The following is a 16,798-nucleotide window of genomic DNA, read 5'->3' on the forward strand; positions in this document are numbered from 1 at the left end:
GGCACTACTGCAGCTGGAAGTTATTCCAACCTTTCTCCCATGTCAACCTATGGGAAGAGCAAACCTCACAGGTAGTGAAAACACACCTGAGTACTCTTCACTACATGGGCAGAGAACACATGTGAACCTGCCCTGCCTTTCACCTACCACTTGCGTCACCCCTCAGGACTTACTCTAGGGATGTTCTAGTGCTAGAGAAAGTTCCCCCCAGCATTGGATAGTGGTTTAGAAAGGCCATGCTGAGCAGAAGTGCAATTGCGCATACATAGGCCTGCAATGGCAGGCTTGACACGTTAAAAAATATCAAAGGTGCAAATATGCACACACAGGCCTGCAATGGCAGGCTTGAGACATGTTTAGAAAACATCAAGTAAGCACCACTTCCAAACATGTGTAGGAAGGGCGCGCACATTTTCACACTGCATTTACATTGGGAAAGTGCCCAGAGCCCTAAGGCCACTAAAAAAGAATCAGCAAGACCCAGGAGGTTTTGCTCAGCGAAGTTTCCTATAAGTAGGTTCGAAGCTGAAAGTAAACCCTGGGGTCGGGCTGCCTTGGAAGGGCCGTTAATGGTGTTTTCTATGCACCTAGCACCTCCTTGTTGGTTAAAGGTGTCCTTCACTTTTTTATTTGATAGGGTTCTCCTATTATAGGCCCTCAAATAATTATGAAGAGTAAAAGCATTTAGTTGCAAGGCAGCAGCAGACCATTTCTTTATCGGTTTGAGCAATAGCTCCGGGACTGCCCATAATTCATTCTCGAACCCACTTAGTGTGTCAATAGCCATGCTGATGGGTTCAGAATTGCAGTTGAAATTACCCGCCACAATCCTAAATACTGCAGCTGGGAGAGATGGCAGGTGAGTATTCATGACATCAATAGCAGCTAAGCTACCTTTAAGCCTACAATAGACATTATATAAACATAACAAGACCCCATCAGGGAATTGCAAAAATACCCACAAAACATCTGGAGACCCCAAATCAATAACTTTGGAGGTACAAACAAGGGTGGTTTCAACCAGATTACAAGCCCCCCCAACGTTCGGTCAAAAACTAGCAAATTCAGACCAAAAGTGGGGTGTGACAACCCATTTTTCCCTGGAAAATATACATGTCAAATCGGTCCACAAACTCGCACCAATCAAGACATGCCAATTTGTCTTTGATGCCAGGAGACAAGCTTAGTACCGTGGCCACCTTAGACACAGTCACTGCCAATGGGGGCACAAGGAGCGTGAAGCTAAATGGATTTTAAGGTTATTGGTTGCATGGGATTGCAACATAGTAACAATGGGGAAACTAAAAACATCAAATGCAGGAGTGATCCGCAACTTAGAAATGCGAACCAATTACTGTTTCCATATCGCTCGATCAGGCGCCTTCTGCTGGTCCAAAGATGTAACAAGTCATTTATTAGCACCCAGGCCTGAAAGTGGCAAATAACTATCAGAGGTGCAGACAGTAGACGCACCCACTACTTCAGTTCAATGTTGTACATTCCCCTCCTTGCCAGCTGGCCATAAGGGCCGAAAGGGCTAGGAATATAGAAATAACCCACTGGGACAATGCTTAGAGTTGCTTCTACGTTGTGGGGCAGAGAGCCATTTTTGACCAGACTATGTGCCAAGCCTTGGTTCCTGCAGTTAATGACTACACAGTCCCCTTCGAGTAATTTAGGGAGATCTACCTATCCACCCAATTCTCCTCACCAATAATATATCATTGTACTCAGAGATGGTAAATGCAATGGCAGAATGTATTTTTCAATTCCAGGTATGCTTCCGTCCTATGAGCTGAGAGTGGTGGTACATGTACCAACGCCGCCACATATGGGCAGCTTGCAGGTGGCAGGTCCAGAGACTGTTGGGCTTGTGGGGGATGTGGCATACAAAGAGGTCTATTAGCAATACTAGCCCCATCTGACATTGTATGCCCAGGGGCAGCAGTGTCACAGCTGGTTGTAGGTATAGCCCCTGCTCCCGATACTAGAGTAGATGTATGAACAATTGGGGCGGGAGATTCCACAGGAGTGTGGGCCTCTGGTCTGGGTTGCAGTTTTTGGTATTGGTGCTGGGACAGTTGCTAAGAGATGTTCGATCATTTGGTTGAGTGGGGACTGCGAGTGGTGGTAGATGTTCCAGCTTACAGGACAAACAACTCCCAGATGAACCCTTCCAGGGAGTTTATCCTGTCCACAAAGGGAGAGATAGCAGATGCCACAATGGATATGATTTGATGCAGAACAATCTCCCACGAGAAATTGGGCGCTTTCCCTTTTTACGTCAGGATTTGTAAATAGTGTCAACTTTACCCGTGAAAGACTAAGACCAGAGTTGCCTAGGACAGGTCCTGTTTTGGTTTTCCTCTTCTTCCTTGCAGATGGTTCACCAAGGCTGGTAGTCAGGGGCGAGTGTAAGACATGCCTTGGTGACTCCCCCTCCAAAAGTGCCAGGGAAGCATGGCTTGGGACCTCTAAGACGGCTATGCTGGAGCCACTTGAAGGGGCATCCTCAAGGGTAACAGGTGCAGTGGCTCCATACTTGATGCAACAAATCTAGGCCTCTTCCCCCATGTCTAGGGACAAACACCTCTCTGCCAGTTAGATTTCCTTGGTGACTACACTGACTGCTCTAACCAAGAAGGAGTCCAATGTTGAGAATTAGCAATGGCACTATCCTTTCTTGGGTCAGTTTGTGTTTGTCCATAACTAAGGCTAGAATATCAGTCAATAAAATACAGAGTAAAACTCACCAGAAGAATGGGTGGAGCACTAGTGAAGTAGTGTGGCTCACTGGTTAGAGGCGGCAGACCCGAGAGCAGAGGACGGCCCGGGACCAGGGTTCGATTCCCGACGCGGCAGGTTTCTGGACCAGGGTCAGCGGACTCGATAATTCTCTCGCCTCGGTGCCCACTCGGATCAGCGATCACACTCGGCAACTCTGGGCATAAGCTTGCCTCATCTTCACTAACGGCCCCACCAGACCGCCGGGGATGCCTGGCCTCACCCTGGAGATACCCAGTAAGGGACCATCTCTCAGGGAAGCCAGGAAGGGTTTGGCAGCGGTCGAAGCGCGGAGATACTCCTCCGGGAGTCGATCCTAGCGCTATATAAACTTGCAATTAATTTTAATTTTTTAATTAATAATTAATTAATTAACAGATGCGGGGGCCAAGAGGGATGGCTCATTTCAGCTTCTTGCAGACTCTGATAGGCGCAGATGGGCCCGCCCTTGGCCCGGGCTACGCCCGGGCATTCTGCGGGAGAGCTGGAGGAGCTTCAGTGCGTAAGGAGATGGCCCCACCTCCCTCCTGGGCAGATTCTGCTTGCGCACCTTCTGGCATGTGTTGAGGTGAGGGATGAATGCCCCTGAGGCTTGAAGAGTCCATGGGGTCCAAAGATCCCTTCTGCTGTCAAAGATGAGTCCTGTGTGCTGATGGATTTCTGGAGTAAGCACAAGGAGATGATGGACGGGGCACTGAAACCTTTTAGACGCTGACCGCCAGTCACAGATCTGGGTTGAATCCATCATCATTCTTTAGCTCACTTCCCCACCCAGTTCAGACCCAGCTATATGCAATTCAGTCTTGACGCTGTGCCTCATGGGAACAGTCCAGCCCGAACTGCTAAGCCAGGTTTTTCCCTGAACTGGAAACAAGCATCCTGAGACTGGTTCCAGGCTTACACCCCTCATCATCCAGGCTTGCTTGAATCCAGTGGCAAAGCGAGCAAGGGATTTCAGGAGGACCTTTTCAGCGTGTCGGGAGTTGGCCCCTCCCCTGCCTTGGCAGACTCTGCATGTGCGCCTCTTGGCACGGATTGAGATGGGAGATGAAGGCCCCTGAGGCTTGGAGAGTCCGTGGGGGTCAAAGACTCCTTCTCTTGCCAAAGATGTACCATTCAAAAATATTAAATCTGAAAAGAGTTGTGCTTTGATTCTCATCAAAAGTTACTTTTAATGTTTCCAGCACCACGTAGTAATTTTATCCAACCATTTTTTATAGTAGCTTATAAAACACAAATTAACGATTTCAGGGGAGAGGTTGACTGGATGACCTGGAATATGTAGCAGCGCTAACCTGGATGAATATACCATTCTCTTATGGTCACATTTATTTGGGTATTTAGCATCTTCATTAATTTTCGCCGTCACAGATTCTACTTCCTCGAGTAGATAGATAGATAATTTTATTGTTTCAAGTTATTTAAATTTATCACAATGTAGCTAGTAGAATAAAATGATGAACATTTTAAAAGCGACAGGTAAAAAGTCTGACAAGTGAGCCGTTTCCAAATAGTACCATAAAACAGAGTGGAATAATGGAAGATTGTAACACAACAATTAAAAAGTCCAGTAGCTCGAAAGAAGACCAGTTTCCATAAAGTGCCAGTGCTTTGATTATGAATAAATGTAATCCTTTTCTAAAAGATAAGGTTCTTAAGCATTCCCGTAGTTAAAAAACACAAGAATACCTAGGGACTTGTTGGAACGAGGGTCAGTAGGTTTTGCTAGAATAGTACAAACAAATTTAAACCTGTGTTATGAAGTGAAAGCAATCTTTTCAATTAATAAAGAAAAGGTATTTCCATTCAGGAAACACAGCCTGTAGAGAGTGCAATTTCAAGGAGCACAGGCCAAAGTGAAAAAGAATAGGCCGCTTAAGTGTCAGGTGGTATTTCATCACTGCCAGGGGACTTTAATGGCTTTGTGGTTTAAGAGGTAAAGTTGTATTTCACGCCTTCAGCTCTGCCACCAGAGAGTGCCACCCCTTTCTTCTCTTTCCAAATAATCCGTGATCTGCTGTTGGTCTACTGGTGGATCCTGGACATACAAAGATCTATAGTACTTACATTTACGGGAGGACGTTCTAGCTTTTCACTTAATGACAGGCTTAATTCCTATTCCTTTTTGATGTGACGATGCCCGTATTATACTAAGACTTCTCTTTTGCTCTTATAGCTTTCCTGCATTCCTGAATTCTCCTTTTGTAGTCTTGTACTCTTCGTCTGATATTATGCTTAATTTCTTGTTGTTATTCTCCACATGCCACCTGCCCCTTACCAGGCAATCGCTCCATATGATTTGGTAAAAACCCTTCTGTGCCTTAAACTTTCATAGGTACGTTGATTCTTTGAAAACTGCAGGATAGTCCTTACTTATGTTCCCGCCAACAGGTCAGCAGTCCCTACTTCCCCCTCTGCTGTAAACCCCTCTTCCCTACTCTTGGCCCTGAAATAGACCTCTCCTGGTTTCGAAAAGCCTTAGGAATTGAAGCAATATGTAGCTACAATAAACTATGCAGAAATGCAATATTTCTTCTTTTTTACGTGTAGTGTATTATTTAAAGTAAAACAAACGTTATTTAGCAATAATATCAGTCTATACATATAGGAAAGCAATGTTTTACTGTAGAGATTGAAACAAACGAAATTTCTGTCTTAGAAAACTCCAATCCACTGTACAATTTATAATCTTTATGATTTCACAATTTTCCTGTCTGCTTCATCACTGTAAAATAATTGAACGTTGAGTTGGTAGAGTGGTTGCTCACTGTGACCACTAATTTCTATGTCAAAGCTGAGTCAGAAAACCTTAACAGATAATTCATGGTGTGGCGTCTCAGCGCGTATGACAGGTGAAGCATAAGACAAAAATTAAAGGTAATTTATTTTACGTTGTAAATAATGTTTTCCACACTCATAGCGACTTCATGTGGATGAAATCAAACAGGGTGGCTGGCAGTGTAGGGCGTTCCCTGCGGCATTGTAACAGTGAAATCAGAACTAGGTCTCACACATTTTTGCGGTCAACATTTAAGGATTGTGGTTATGTTGGTGCGTACATATGGGAAAACTTAATTCAAAACTCTGTGGTTTGTTGGTCTTTAAATCCTTCTGATGAATTGTTGTCTTGTAGGCACCTACTCCTAGTAGAAGTATTTTTATTTTCCAACTTTTATATACGCAATTTGTGGTTTTAGGCCATCTGTGCTCCTAGAGCATTTTAATGTCCGTGACCTTTTGACCGCCTCAAAGCTTTAAAAAATGACCTCCTTTTAAAAACAGAGGTAGGAATCGTTCTTTGTTGTATTTTTTTACAAAGTACAGATTTTTTTATTTATTTTTCTCGGCTTTGTACTGCACATGGCTGCCTCAACAACGAGTCGTCCCAGCGCAACCAGAGACCGAAAGATGGGAGCCTGAAGGTGTACTCAAGTTGTGTGTGTAACCTGCACACCATCTAATTTTTTAGACCATAGTTTAATTTAATGTTAAACCAATTGGTGCGAACCTGCTTATCCTGACTAACCCCTGTCAGGTTCTAAAATGAAGTGCACATACAGACACAATTGTGTCACGTGCAGGAATGCACTGTTCAAACTTGCTCAGGTGCAACACGTTTTGTATAACTTACATTCAAGAAATAATCAGACATGGTAAATACATATGTATTTCAATGCTTTTCTTCCAATATCATTTTCTTCCAATGTCATTTACATGAACGAAACCACAACTGAAATAGCTTCACAAATTATTCTTTACTTCGGTTTGTGAAAATACGTAATTACTCTGAAAACATATTTCAAACTGTTTAGCAATTAGTTGTCATTGCCGATACAATTCCAATGTGGCGAACATCAGATTAATACATAGGAAAACACTTTTCATCCGTGCTTGTGTTGGTTCCCAATGCATTTCGATGCATTCGCATCTTCGTCAGGGGACAATAACTGTGTAAATAAATGATAAGAATTTTGTAACCATATTGTCAATTTATCATCTTCTAGTCGCACACTACCATTTAATCATGAGACAAAAGTGCATTTTATCTTGAAAGTGTTACTTAATCCAACAGAACCAGCTGTCCAAGCAATATTCATTTCTGCTGTGGTATTCCCTATACATGCTATTGAGTTCAACCAAGTGTAATCAACGTATATGATATGAGTACTCTACTACCTGCATTGCAAAAATAGACAAAAGAAAAAAGGAAGAAACATACCCTAAAATCAAGCACGAGTGCTTTCTTCAAATGTTGTGAATTGAGCCAATTGTCCTATAAACCAAAATCAAGAACTCACGTAAATACACACTCTCTCTAACCGTTTTCCATTATAATGTCACAGTGACGTATCACTTACTTCTAAGTTTCCTGGAGTATATCTTGAGCCTCTTAAATACACTGCTCTGAACGCTGAAAGCAAAAAATGAACCCACTGTCAGATGAAAATGTCTACTGTTCTCTACAACCTTAACATAAAGCGTACTCAATACTGCGCGATGTAACGCTTACCGTCTATCTTCCTTCCAATGCACACGCCCTGTTCTCCTTGCTCACTCCAACAACACTAGCAACGCCATGTGGCCACGTGTCTAACCGGGGTCTATTTAAACCCGTCATCAAAGAAGGACAGGTGTCCCCGCCCCCAAAAGGTTTCTAATGTTTTTCAAATACCCGCTATTTAACTGCTCATTTACGAGCGAAACTCTTCAAAAAATGTATAAACGCATACGCTGCTAAGCATTATTTTAAGGTGATGTTAAAGTGATATTGTGTGAGTTACGTACGACACCCATCAATGGTTATAGAAAGAGGAATATTCCAACTCATTATCAACCACAACAACTTGTAGTGCTCCTCTAACTGCTTCTACGCTGTGTGGTGAACAACAGTGTTTACATTTAATAGTCGCAACTGAAAAGACAAAGTAATGAGAAAAAATCCTGAAAAGACAAAGTAATAAGAAAAGAAAATTCTAACTATAAATTCACTGTGTACTCAAACGTTGATGGCACTTCAGTGTGAGCCCAATCCTGTATTTACAACTGAACATTCTACCACAGATATTGATATAAATGCTGTTATTAAACCAGAGACCGAAAGATGGGAGCCTGAAGGTGTAGACAGAAGCAATAGGGAAAAGCCAGGTCTTTAAGGCTTTTCGAAATGCCAGATGGTTCGGCATGACTCTAATAGTAGCCGGAAGCGAGTTCCGAAGTTTCGCCACCAAGCAGCGGAACGGCCGCCCCTAGCTCTCCAGACTCAGGAAGTGCAGACCAGCGCTAAGTTGTCAGATCTCAGCGTATGCCCAGGCACATATGGCTCCAACAAGTGTGATAGCCCCAATGGAGCCTGGTGTGTCAAGATCTTATGAGATATGCACAGCGCCTTAATATTAATGCGCTGTTCGACAGGTAACCAGTGGAGTTTAGGGAGCACATCTGCCACTGAACATGATCTAGGCAGTGAAACCAGAATCCAGGCTGCCGCATTTTGAACCCTCTGCAGGTGCCTAAAGCTAGCCTTATTAGCGCCCAAGTAGAGGGAATTGCCATAGTCCAGTCTGACAAGATGGACGCCTGGACAATGGTCTGTCACACCTTGGGAGGGAAGAAACCAAGCAGAGGCTTCAGGCCACGCAGAAGCCCAAAACAGACCCCAGCAATGGCTTTTGATTGTTTATCAAAGGTCAAACCATTGTCAAACCACACCCCCAAGTTCTTCACATCCTCCTTTGGGAGTGGGGTGGGTTTGAGGCGGTCCGGCCAGCACTGCTCGGACCATAGCTCCCGGTCCTTTCCAAACAGAAGAATCTCGGATTTACTGGCGTTAAACTGTAAACAGTTTGCCACCATCCAGTCAGAGACTGCTAGGAGATCCTCTTCGAATTTACCCAAATTGGTGTCGCATTTCTTTGCGAAAGCAAATACCAATTGGGTGTCGTCGGCATACGACACCAGGGACAGCCCCCGGCCCTTAGCCACCTCCGCTAGGGGTCTAACATAAATATTGAACAAAAGTGGGCTTAATATTGAGCCCTGAGGCACCCCCTGGTGCAGGGCAACCTCCTGTGAGTGGAAAGGTGGAACTGACACTTGGAAGGACCTCTCCTCCAGGAAAGACCGGAATCAGTCCAGGGCCACATCCCTGACCCTGATTTCCTGAAGGCGTTTGAGAAGTATCTCATGGGAGACGATATCAAACACGGCACTTAAGTCCAAAAGGACCAAGGCCGCAGAGTCCCCACCATCCAAGCTGCCACGAATGGCTTCCTCCACCACCAGCAGCACGGACTCGGTACTATGCCGAGATCGAAAACCGTGCTGTGATGGGTATAGAATATCATTCTGCTCGATGAATTGAGACAGAGTGGAATTCACATGTGATTCCACCAACTTGGCCAAAAAAGGCAGCTGGGAGATAGGCCGATAGTTTCCAGGTTCGGCAGGGTCTAGGGACATTTGTTTAAACAATGGAATGACTTGAGCGTGTTTCAACGCCCGAGGAACAGATGCTGACAATAGAGACAAGTTAGCCAGATCAAGGCTTACAGGAGAGATCAGAGGGTGAAACTGGCGAAAATGGGCAGGTGTCAGAGGATCAGCCGGAGATCCAGATTTAATTTTTGAGCAGAGGGCCTCAATGTCTGTGGGTGCCAAGGGAGGGAAAGATGACAAGCTATAAACCCCAAGGAATCCCCCAATCCTGGTGCCTCCCTCTCCGTTGTAGGGGCCGCCTTTGGTAGGCCCATGTAAATCTGCTCAACTTTGTTGATGAAGTACCGCGCCAGCTCGTCGCACTGATGGTTAGAGGCAATAGGAGAGGCCCTAGTAACACCCGCACTCTTCTTGCATTTGAGCAGGGAGAAGATAGTCTTAGCTGGGTTCGAGCTAGCCAAGATTTTATTGCCCTCGAACTCCGCCCGTGCTCTCTGGATGCACTTGTGGTACTGCTTAACAGCCTCCCAATATTCTAACTTAGCTACCACATCGTAAGAGCGTCTCCAGGTGCGCTCAAGCTGCTTGCAGCCCTTCTTTGCTGTAGTTAGTGAGTCGTTAAACCAGGGATTGGATGGCCCTCGCCGTTTAACCGGGATGCAGCTGTCAAGGCCGGACGTCAGCCATTCTTGGAAACACAAATTCGCAGCATCCACGTCTGGCCGTAACTGAGGCCTATGTCCAGACAGCCTTGCAGAAAAGAGATCCACGTCTAACTTGTGCCAAGGGCGTTTGAGAACTAGGGATGGGCGGATCAAATCTGCTTTGCCCTTCAACTGCAGTGAGAATGAGACTAGGAAGTGGTCGGTCCAAGCCTGCGGGACCAGCGAATAGATTTTTATTGGACTAAGGTTGGAAAAGATAGGGTCCAATAAATGGCCGGCCACGTGTGTGCTCTCAAGAACGTGCTGCGTCAACTGGAAGGCTTCCAAGTCGGCCAAGAAGCTGGCAATCTCGGCTTTCCCCCCATTCTCCAAATGGAGATTGAGGTCTCCTAAGATAGTGAAACTAGTCGCCTTAACAGGAAATTGACCCACTTTACTCAACAGGTCTTCCCTAAAAATACTCGAGGGCCTGTAATTAAGAGGCCTGATACTGTGAAATTGTAGTTGAGCCTGATTTTAAATGTGGCACTTTCACAGTCCTCTATGTTCTCCTTACACAGGCTAAGAGAATAAGCCTTCTTAACAACCACTGCAATCCGTCCCCCTCTCTCCCCCCATCTATTTATGGTCTCTAATACGTAGCCTTGAGGAAGAGCCAACCCAGGCTCTGCAACTGAGTCTTGGGTGAGCCACGTCTCTGTTAGGAATAGAGCGTCCTGTGACTCATCAGATAGGAGGTCAAACACCTCAGCATGGTGTTTCACCAAAGAGCCGCAGTTCAGGCTGAGAAACCTGTACTCCATATGTTCTGGTGGACATGGGGCCCGCTCCACTGGGGCTAGCTTGAAAGCACAGAATTCACATTTGAAAGAGCAATCCTGTGGGGCCAAAAGAGGCGAAGGGCACTTGGATGCCAAAGCCAGGAGCTCTTCCCGCAAATACCTGATGGAAACCGCAGAGAAAGGTGCAGGGTTCCTGGCGACTGGCGACGGTCCAGCGCGGACGGGCCTTTGGCGCGCCCACAGGTGTGCCTACATTTAAGCAGTCCGGGCGATCTGAGCCATAACAACTGTCCCGGTGACCTTTCACTTCCCCCAAGATGGCGGAAACACTCCAGTCCTGTAGGGAGAGCTACAGCCTAGTGCCTTGCCCTACCTCCCCGCACTTCCCAACAATACAAGAGCAGGTAACTTTAAAAACGTAGCGACAATCCAAGCAAAGAACTTGTGTGAATTAAAATTAAATTGAAAGGCGATATTTATGTGTACAACTTCCTTATCCTAGAAAGTGTAATTTTACACTGCTGAAATACAATGGTGGCTCCTCTGCTAAGGTGGAGAAGCGTCGCCTAATTGCTTTTCAGCAGTGGAAGGAAAAATAAAATGATAACTCAAAGTTATCATCATTTTATTTTTTCCTGTTGCATGCACGGCATCTTTGCCGGGGGGCGGGGCGTAGCTGCTCTGCTGACAGCACAGGGAGGAGTCGTTTTCCTGAATGTTGCATGAATGGTTGGCTGGACCTCTTGGGCAAACATTCATGCGCACTTAGCATGTTCTCCACCCAGGCTGCATTACAGCCTGGGTGGAGAACATGCCAGGCTTACTGTCCCCGTCTGAGTGTCGAACCTCGGCGCTCAGACCAATCACAATGCTGCATTGCAGCATTGTGATTGGCTTAGGGGAGCCTCAACCTAGGTGCTTCCTGTGATTGGTTCCGGCCAGAGGAGAGACACGAAGAGGAGGATGCGGCAAGGGAGGACGAGGAGGCAAGTTATTTTTTATTTTTTATTTACACCCCCATCCCTGCAGTTTCTCACAGCAGGTGCTTCTTAAGTTGGCTCCTTTACTACAGCACCTCTGGCCTGTGAGCAGTTCAATAGTTGGTGGACAAAAAGGTGGTATAGGTGGGAGGTAGGTGGTGCTTGCACATCAACTAGATATTTTATTTGTTGGGCTTCTAAGTAGCCTGATCTTCAATATCTTTATAGTTCCATCAGTAGAAAAAATATCCCCACTGTTGATGGTTGTTGGACCTGCGATAGGCAAGCCCAGCACAAAGGGGGTAGCTTGGCTCAAGTGTCAAGGCAAGTGAAGGCTGTCGTGTTAAGCCGGCTTTGACCCAATAATATCTCCTTGTACAACCACCAAAAAGAAGGACACCACACCACTGTTGTAGAAAAATACGATTCCTTTATGTAAAAATTCTCTGTTGTGAATGGGGATCAATTAGGAAAGCACATTTACATTTCTTTTGGTCACAATTTGCTGGGTTTCGATTTTGGAATAGATTCAATAAATAAGCTTAGGAGTACAGTTCATCAATAAATGGAATGAATATCAGGAATAAATCTTGTCAATAAATAGAATAAATATCGAGAATAAATATCTTCAATAAATAGCATAAATATCACTGTCTGTATAGCAGAATAAATACTGGTTCAGTTACAAGAACATCTACAGGTTCATTCTGGTATCGCTGCCACCAATTAAATACTTCAGGAACACTACATTTGCAAATACATTTCAGGTTTGAAAGATTACTCTTACAGTTTTTGACGTTTTCACCATTAATGTACACAGGCTTCTCTGGGCACAACAGGGAGTGCTGGGACTCTTTAAGAATCACACGGGGGTTATGCACGTATATCTAAAAGGCAAAGAAAGACAGTGAACACTTCATTTACACTTCATTTAAGCGCACCTAGGGGTTTCTGTCACCGCTAGCACTCAGGCGGCACCAGTTCCAAGTCTTTAGACTGCCGAACGGGCTCCCGGAGAGGTCACACAATCTTCGCGCTCAGTCAAATAAATGCCGGTTCACAGTTCCTTTATAACAGCGCTTCCCACCTGAAGAAACGGGCCCACCTCACATCGGCTGCAATCGAAAAGCGATTCAGTCGGGTTCAGCACTTCTCTCGCCAGCGACGGGTTCTCAGGGGCTCCACGGACCTCCCTCCGACTTCCTCAAACAGGGATGGTTCCCGCCCACAGCTACAGCCGCCGATCCACTGGGGAGGGGCAGAGACAGTAGTCCCGCCCAACGAAGGCCGGCCTTTCCCCGCCCCGGCGCACCACCTCACCTCAGTCAGCGCAGGAAGCACTCTACGCCGGTGGAGCTCGGAGACGTCCGAGCTCCTCGCTGGAGGCGCCTGTCACACAAGGGGCACAGAAGACGCTCGCGGCGAACTTGCTCTCGCCTCGCGACCCAAGTCAGTCGTAATTCACCACCGGGGGGGGGGGCGAGGGGGGCGGGGAGGCACACGAAAAATGGCCACAGTCTTTTGGGGGTGACGAGGCACTCGCTGGGCAGGCGCTGTAGACGCGAGGTCACCGCACACACAGCTGACTGGAACACCAGTCAGGATCCACGCCAGTGACTCTTGCTTGCTCTACTGCCCGCGCTACCAGCTGCCTCAGGGGTCAACAGGGCAGGTGTCAATCTGGTGTCAAGTCTGGAATCTCCTTCTTCACCTAGATCTGGAACATCATTATCCTATCTAGTCTTTTGGTCATCTAAAATGGCCACCAGGGACTGGACCTTATATAGCCAGTGCCCTGAGGTGCTGGCTCGTGCCAGTAGGTTCTAGAACCTTCTTTGGGTTAGGCCAATGACATGGCACTTCTGGGGTATTTGGGACCCTAACAGCCACCATACTGGGGTTCTAGAGCAGCCATTTTGTGTACCTGAGGGAAATAAGGTAATTCCTGTCAGGAATGTGCGCCAAATGAAAGGGCGCCAAAACCTTGAAAGGTCAAGGTTCATGGAGGCTCCAAAGGGAGTCACTCACATGAGGGAAATGGATGGCCACCATTTTGAGGTCATTCATTCAGGTTGCCAATCCCAGTCTATAATGTCACAGGTTTCACTAGGTGTCTTGTAAATAGGTGCCAAAAACCTTGTGAACAACTGGGCGTCAAGGAACATCTAGCCCCATGAAACAGCACACAAAAGGTCCTGGTAGACAAAGAAAAGTGACACATTTTGGGAGGTACAGGGGAACAAAATAAATCATAGTGGTGAGGGGACTCTCAGAAGCAGACGGGTCTAACAATGGTAATATTGCTGCAATTCCCAGGTAGCATCATTTTCTAATTTTTAAAATGTAATGTCTAAATTAATGGTCATGTTTTCCATACAGTTTAGAGCAATATTTTCTCTGTTTTGCAACTGCTAATGATCTTGCCTTTCACCCCAAAAACTATCCTGCTTTCCTCACAATTGTTTCTGTGTCTGAATGATTTTTATTATTCTGCAGAAATTGTTTCGAATCTTACTACTTTCCAATCAATTTATTTTCTCTTTATTACAGGGAATGCCTAGATGAAGGATTATTAAAAAAGCTCCTGCAAATCTTGTGTGAGACCATGCATGAAATTGAACATACCCCAGTTGAATCCAAGAGTGATTTGGACAAATGGTTGCGGGTGACATCAGAGTGTTTTAGGTGCCAGAGGAATGCTTGTGTACAGTGCGCCAAGAACCAATGCACCATGAGGTATGGCTATAATAACTCTCATAATCACAAAGTAATTCATAGTGATAAAATTGTCACTTTTGTGCTATAGCATATACATGCATATCAATTGTGCCTTTATCCCTCCAAGATTCTATGTTATGGATGCTTTGCTTAACTATTTATTGATGAAGCATTTTTATGGCCCATGTCTCTTGAAATTTAAGAAGCACAGTAAGACGTGATACTTAGCTGCTGACAAATTGGATTACTTCTAGAAGACCTAGACTTTTGTATAACTGCATTTAAGTAGTTAGTAGATTTGAGACTCTTGTCTTCATTCCTTAGTATATCCTCTGCCTGATTCGCCTACCATACCTACAAAAAGAACAAAGGATAGGGCCTTTATGGAACCATATTACTACTATCCATCACCTTTTTAGGCATAGCCTACTCAACGCGCATACGCTGGATAGGCAAAAAGAACTTTAGCGATCGTTTTCAGCCAAAAACGCACACGCGTTTTATTGCCTTCAATGGCAACGCGTGCACGTGTGGCGATTCACTTGCGCTAGCGCGGCGCCTTATGGTAGCAATTATCACTCCTGGCACTGCTCGCTTTTGCAAGTGAAACGCTTTCACTTTTGCCGACACCGGTCTGCAGAAGGTTTGATGGTTTGCTGCTTGTTTTCATCCCCACGGTATTCCATTTTTTGTTGACCAACTCCCTGGTCTTTGGAGGCCGCCACCTTCACAACTTTAACATCCATCCGTCCCGCATGTAAGTCACAGCCAGGAGAAGTATCTTGTTTTTGGTATGATCATTTTTGAAGTAAGCCATATCTTGTCTGTTTTACAAAAAAACTAAATTTTCAAACCCCTGACAGCTTTTTTCTTTACTCTCAAAATATTAAAATGACATTTACAAGTGTGTAAAAGGCTAAAACTTGAGCAATGCGAAAAAGAGAAATGACAAAGAGGCATGGTGTCCCAGGTCAGGAGTGAATAGTTTACTCCAGTGCTGGATTTATTCTTTCATTACCTTTACATCAGTGTGCATGGCACCTTGAACCTTCCACGACGCTGGAGCGCTCTTTCTTTAGTATGAAGTCCGTACCTACCACCAGGCTGGTTTCCCTTGCCACTTCAATGGTCCCAACCATCACTTCTAGTTCAGACAGCTAAGATACGGAACTCGAAAGCTACTAGAATAAGAACAGCCAACAAACACCTTGGAAGTGGGCAGCATTAAATTCCTGCTGTTCCCACGCACATAAACAGTTATGCAACACACAACTTGCTCTGTCCTCACACTATTCTGCAACACGTCATGCATATTTGCAAGTACCCAGTCTGCTGCACCATGTTCAGATCACGTCTTCGACCCTCACGCATCTCACCCTCCTCCTCCAAAACGTGTCTAATTACAACAAACAAACTCTGCAAACAATTTCCACAAAAAGGGTGCCCAGAAACCCAATACCAAGCAGAGTGCACCGTGGCTTCACTAGGCGTTTGGAATGAAGACTGTGACATTTGACAGTCAAGCAAATTTGATGTTTTTGTTGTTGTCTGCTTTGTGCATTTTGATGAGCTGTGCATTCCCATTGTTCGTGACAATGGTATTCATTATATCATCTGCCAGCATATTATTTAAAAGTACTGTCGGTTCTTTTGACTGCTGAGGTACAGAAATATATCTAAGTCAGTGCTTGCCAGTGGTTTAAAACTTTCAGATGGTCAGGCCACATGTGCACCTTGATGTCGCAGGTGTTTTTTTTGCAGTGCAAATTGTCAATATTTAGCCGTGAAGATACAAATGAAAGGAACCCTGAAATGTTGATTTTGAAGGATAAACATGTGCTACGTTCGACCAATATTAAGTGTCCTTTGATGCTGAGGAGAGTAGGCTAAGAAGGTGCCAGCTCTCAAAGCTTCTCTGTGATACGGTCGGCAGTTTGAGGCCCCTTAAGGAGGCAATGAGCCCTGTTTCTGCATGCCAGTGGATTCATTTTCCCAAAAAGAATCCTTCCATGGATGCCAACCTTTCACCTAAGTCTGCAGTGTTGAGATGCAGTACTAAGGGAATTCCCTTAGAAGTGGGTACCAGAGCCAGCCTTCTCTACCAGCCCTCTCTACTAGACTTGAGCAGCTGTAGAGCACCCGATACACCTACACCAAAGTGTGCTGCTACTAAAAATGAATGTCTTTGAGTCTTAGTCAACATAGCACAGACTGAAAGTTGGCCCTTCGTCTTAATGGCAAAAGATACCTACAAACAGAGGGCCTCATTTACAAAGAATTGGCCAACGGCAGTGCTGCAAGTTATTTTGCTGCACTGCCCTACGCCATTTCGAAAGGGCAGGAATGCACTGTATTTACAAGATAAGATACATTCCTGTCATTTCAGCCGGTGCACAATTTGCAGCCGAATACCAATGCAGGCATGATTGTTTTT

General features: G+C 45.3%; 1 protein-coding gene across 1 annotated transcript in view; it reads left to right on the forward strand.

The window, feature by feature from the left end:
- The window catches only part of ATXN10 (ataxin 10), a 1,037,424-nt gene that overhangs the window by 152,321 nt on the left and 868,305 nt on the right, over positions 1-16,798 (forward strand). Inside the window, exon 2 of the mRNA XM_086952750.1 lies at positions 14,197-14,382. Within this exon, the coding sequence (XP_086808876.1) occupies positions 14,197-14,382 (186 nt within the window). The remainder of the gene's footprint in view (positions 1-14,196; positions 14,383-16,798) is intronic.

Source organism: Lissotriton vulgaris, chromosome 1_2 (genome assembly GCF_964263255.1).
Source record: "Lissotriton vulgaris chromosome 1_2, aLisVul1.2, whole genome shotgun sequence".
Classification (NCBI taxonomy): Eukaryota; Metazoa; Chordata; class Amphibia; order Caudata; family Salamandridae; genus Lissotriton; species Lissotriton vulgaris.